General features: G+C 32.2%; 1 protein-coding gene across 1 annotated transcript in view; it reads right to left on the reverse strand.

Moving 5' to 3' along the window:
* Positions 1-4,982, reverse strand: part of LOC107729345 (VPS10 domain-containing receptor SorCS3-like) — a 198,891-nt gene that overhangs the window by 100,287 nt on the left and 93,622 nt on the right. Inside the window, exon 5 of the mRNA XM_016539811.1 lies at positions 826-899. Within this exon, the coding sequence (XP_016395297.1) occupies positions 826-899 (74 nt within the window). The remainder of the gene's footprint in view (positions 1-825; positions 900-4,982) is intronic.

Below are 4,982 nucleotides of genomic sequence, written 5' to 3' on the forward strand. Positions count from 1 at the left end.
AACCAAAGACTTAAACTACTTCAGTCTGTGTGCATTGAATTTATTTAATACACGAGTTTCACAATTTGAGTTGAATTACTGAAATAAATGAACTTTTCCACGACATTCTAATTTATTGAGATGCACCTGTATATATATATATACTTATTATTAATATTATTATTATTATTATTATTATTATTTCACACATTTTTGTTCAAATTGTCCAGGCCTACAAAAAAAGCAAATCTTGAGTGTTTTCTTCCCCCCCATATTTTAAAATCACCAGTTTAAACAGAAAAATCGCAATTCGATCCCACAGCCTTACTGGAGTCTTTATCTCATGTGGGTGTACATCATTTAAAGAGATTTTTTCCCAAAGGTTCTATCCATTTCTTTATCTGTAAAACTAAAAAACTTTAAAGTCCAGATGCACTGTGGAGTACAAATCCTTTCTCTTTCACTCTCCTCAGCCATCTTTATGTCGCAATTTTCTTTCCATCTTCCTCTGCCATGCTTATTCTCTCCCTTTCTTTTATTGTCTTGATACTGAATGGAGAGGAGTTGTGCAACAAAGGTCTTAGAGCTCAAACATCTTTGCAGTTTTCATCTCACGTCGACATGAACAACAGCCTCTGCATTTTCTAAGCATAAGAGCGGGCAAAAAAAGGACACAACTTTCAACCGTATCCATCTTCTCAATTGCTCAAACTCGTTCCACATATCACGAACACGTCAATGTCAACAATTACTCGACTAAACTCTCCTTGTTCGCCCATAAAATTGTAAGTTAGTGACATCGTGTGAGAAATGGAGATGAGGTGTGATTGTGAATGCATCACCTACCAGTAGAAGCGATTCGGAGTCACTCGCTCGTGAACCAGCTGCCACTTTCGGCCAAAGTCAAATGAACTATACAGCTGAGAAAGAAAAAAAAACAGAAAAAAAGACAGAGGCAGCCATTAAAATCTGCAATCTTTCGCTCTGTTAAGTTAAAGCCATGTAACCATTTAATTATAGCCAGATTTTACTCATCTCAGTTAAGAGCCTTTTCTCTGAATATAACTGATTTGTCATTGTGATTTGTATTTCATTATACAGCTGTGCTTTTCAAAGGACTGAGCAAAAAAGCAGAGTCTTGAAATCAGTTTTCATGGGTTAAAACACGATTATGGTTGGGCTTTTCTAGGTAATTGAACACACCATTGTATGGAAATATATGCCATTTTAATAATATGGAAAATAGAATCCATATTTATTGCACATAAACACAGTGACGGGGATCACATCATAAGGAATAAATTTTCTTGATATTTTGCTTTAAAAAAAAAAAGTTTTTAAAATTTCAGTTTGTTTGTTTTTGAAAGAAATTAATATTTTCAATCACAAAGGACATACTGAATAGATCAAAAGTGACAAAGGATTTCTTTTTCAAATAAATACCATTCTTATGAACTTTCTGAAAATTATCTCAGAATCCACAAAAAGATTAAAAGGCAGATTCAATATTTTTTTTTAAATATATGATTTCTGAAGGATCATGTGACACTGAAGACTGGAGTAATGGCTGCTGAATATTCAGCTTCATAGGAATACATTATATTTAAAAAATATAAATTATATATATATAAAAAAAAAATAGAAATAAATAGTTATTTCAAATTGTGAACACACCATTGTATGGAAATATATGCCATTTTAATAATATGGAAAATAGAATCCATATTTATTGCACATAAACACAGTGACGGGGATCACATCATAAGGAATAAATTTTCTTGATAATTTTGCTTTAAAAAAAAAAGTTTTAATGTAGTTTGAAAATACATAGAATACATAGTAACTCAAAACTTCCTCAAACATTTTTAAGCTAAACAAATACAAATAAAAATAACAATTAAAAAAATTAAAAGTAGATGAGAGAGAATTATATTAGAGTATATATATATATATATATATATATATATGTGTATGTATATATAATAATAATAATAATAATAATTTAAGGCTGTATCCTACTGTAATGTATCCCAATGATCTGTTTTGGAACCACAAAATCAGAGTCAATGGTACGTTTTGAGATGCATTCAGACAATAAATCAGACAAATTATATTTATCAAAATACTATCTTTCCAAATCTCTGTTATACATTATTATGGCTCAAAATCTCATACAACAGACAGAAACAAGAGAAGACAACCGGCAGAAATTAAAAGCACAGATCGTTCGAGGTTCAGCAGTTACCTGGAGCAAGCAGTGCGTGAAACACAACATACATTAAAATGTGTCTAAATGGAATTATTTGGACTTGAAGCTGCAAGGTGGATCTCAAGGGAATCCTAATGGATGAGATGAATCCATTCTGGTCCGGAGGGAATTCATTTAAACATTTCTGCTCCACTATGTGCTCTAGTCAGTAGCCATGGAAAAGATCAGACTATACCTTCAATCTCCAGAGATTTCTAGAGCCGTTAGGATGGCAGATCTCAAACTAAGGTCAGTTGACCCCAGAAGTCTATTTCAAATAGCTAGGGTGTCCGAAGAATCTTTCTGTATTGTGCAAGCTATATATTTCTGTAATACAATGTAATTGTCTGTGCATTAAAAAAAAAAAGACAAAATAGAAAAGTGTCAAAAGTGTGTGCTGTGGAGTAGTCATCCTTAATTTCTACAGAAACATTGATGTAGTTGTTCAAATCTTTAAATGAACAGACAAGAGTCAAAAAACATCTGAAGATTGCATTGTACATCTTGACAAGTCACTGAACATTACATTAAGACAGAACAAAGACAGTTAGCATCTACTGACAGGAGGCATCACACAGATGCTCAATAACAGGACTGATGCTTTTGATGAGATCTGAAAAGACTGTTTCTGAGAAGATTGCCCCCAATCACTGAATCTAACCCAGAAATACACAGAGTTCAAAGAGGTTCAAGTACAATAAGAATCCAAATACCTAGAGCAGACAAGTCAGTTCAGTTTAATTAGATTGTATTATTCCTAAAGTGACTCTTCACTTCTATATATGTGCAACATACAGTAATACGGCCTAGCAGTTAACAGGATTATTATTGCTAATTATAACTAAAATGATTCAAGAAATGTGTTAATCAAAATTAAGCTGGAATAAAATACACATATTAGATGAAAAAAAATGAAATGAAAATTAGAAAAGTTGCCTAGTTTAAACACTAAAATTACCATCTGGAAATAAACAAGAACTAAAACTGAATTAAATCTAAACTAGAAAATAAATGAATCATAAATAGCAATAATTATAAAACAAACCCTATTAAAATGACAAAAGCACACACCAAATAAAGAAATACTAGAATTAAAATAAAAACATGATAAAATATGCAAATAAAAATGCAAAATATTAATAACAAAAAACTAAAAAAGCATATAAATAATATAAATATTAGATGAAAAAAATAACCTAACCTAAATGAAAAGTTGAAATGAAATAGAAATGTTGCCAAGCACTTACATTATTATTGTCATCAATAACAATAATAGAAAAATAATAATACAAATGTTAAAAGCACATACTAAATAAATAAAAACATACTAAAACTAAAATATAAGAAAATAAATATTAATAATAAAAATAAAAGGTTCAATTCAAAACATTTATAAATAAATACTAGTGGCCGCTGATGCTTTCCAAAAGTGAGGAAGCACACATTTGACTGAAAAATGCATACTCAGATAATATTTCTGGAAAATGTTGTATAATTAGTGGTAATTTATACTGAAAATATACTGCAAATAAAAATGAGAAATGAGAATTCAAAACTACAAATTTAAAATTCAAAATAATTATTAAAAAAAGAAAATTAAAAATGCTTTCAAATATAGCTCACATTGAGGAACTGACACACAAAACAACCCTGATGCAAATTCCAGCTTAAATAATGTCCCAAGCCTGTTCTGCCCTTATATTCCATCATTTCATGTCCCCTCCATCGCTCTCCGTCCTAATAAAACAGGCAAAAATGCTAGCAACAAAAATAGTACTAAAACGAAAAAAAATAAATAAAATGCTTCTTGTGGAATGATTTGAAGTGAGTGGGCAGTAGGAGAACAGAATGTATACTCAGATCCTATGACCCATACATTACCAGAAGCATAATGCTAAACATATTGAACATATACGTATGTCAAAGAAGTGCAGAAAGGCCCCGTACTGACTCTAAACATCCCACCAGCCGGCTACATGACATATGAGTGCCAGCATGACCCCTACAAGTTGCTAAACACATGGCCTAATTTCCACTGCTCTAATTGTGTTTCTGCATGCCCAGCCGCACAATTAATAGCAAAGCCTGGCGCGTTCCTATTACACTGATTGATGCCACTGTTGATCGGCCCCCTGCCGGGAATAGAATGTTGTTATTCTAGTCCTACAGTGAGAAGGCACCGACCCAGTCAAGCTCTGGCCTATTTCAACTAAGATTATTTATGATTATTGATGGCTAACGGAGACAGAGTAAAAAAGAGGACAGGATTCAGAAACTAATGTTCCTGTGAACATTTCTTTGAATGAAAAATGCTTTTTTTAGCTGTCTGTGTATGATAACACTTGAAAGACAGTAGTTTGTTAAGACTTTAAGTGAATATATATAGTGACCCCAAAACGTATTTGAACAATTATGTCACACTTGAAAGAAGGCTATATGAATTGTATTATACATCACATTAATGCACATGTTCTACTAAGGATTGACAACTACAAAGTGTTCAAATGAGCTTGTTTGCCTTAATTTTGAACTATTCAGAATTGTTAATGTACAACCCGCCGCATTAAAGGTAGTTAGGTAGGTAGGTAGGTAGGTAGGTAGGTAGATAGATAGATAGATAGATAGATAGATAGATAGTGTAGGATATCAGACCGAATCAGACAATCTAAGATTTGGTCAAAACATGGTTGAAACATGAGGAGCCGAATTCCACAGAGGCCCAACACAACAGGATGTTCATAAATCAGACCCACCC

The sequence above is a fragment of the Sinocyclocheilus rhinocerous genome, unplaced genomic scaffold, assembly GCF_001515625.1.
Source record: "Sinocyclocheilus rhinocerous isolate Xijiao unplaced genomic scaffold, SAMN03320098_v1.1 scaffold1148, whole genome shotgun sequence".
Lineage (NCBI taxonomy): Eukaryota > Metazoa > Chordata > Actinopteri > Cypriniformes > Cyprinidae > Sinocyclocheilus > Sinocyclocheilus rhinocerous.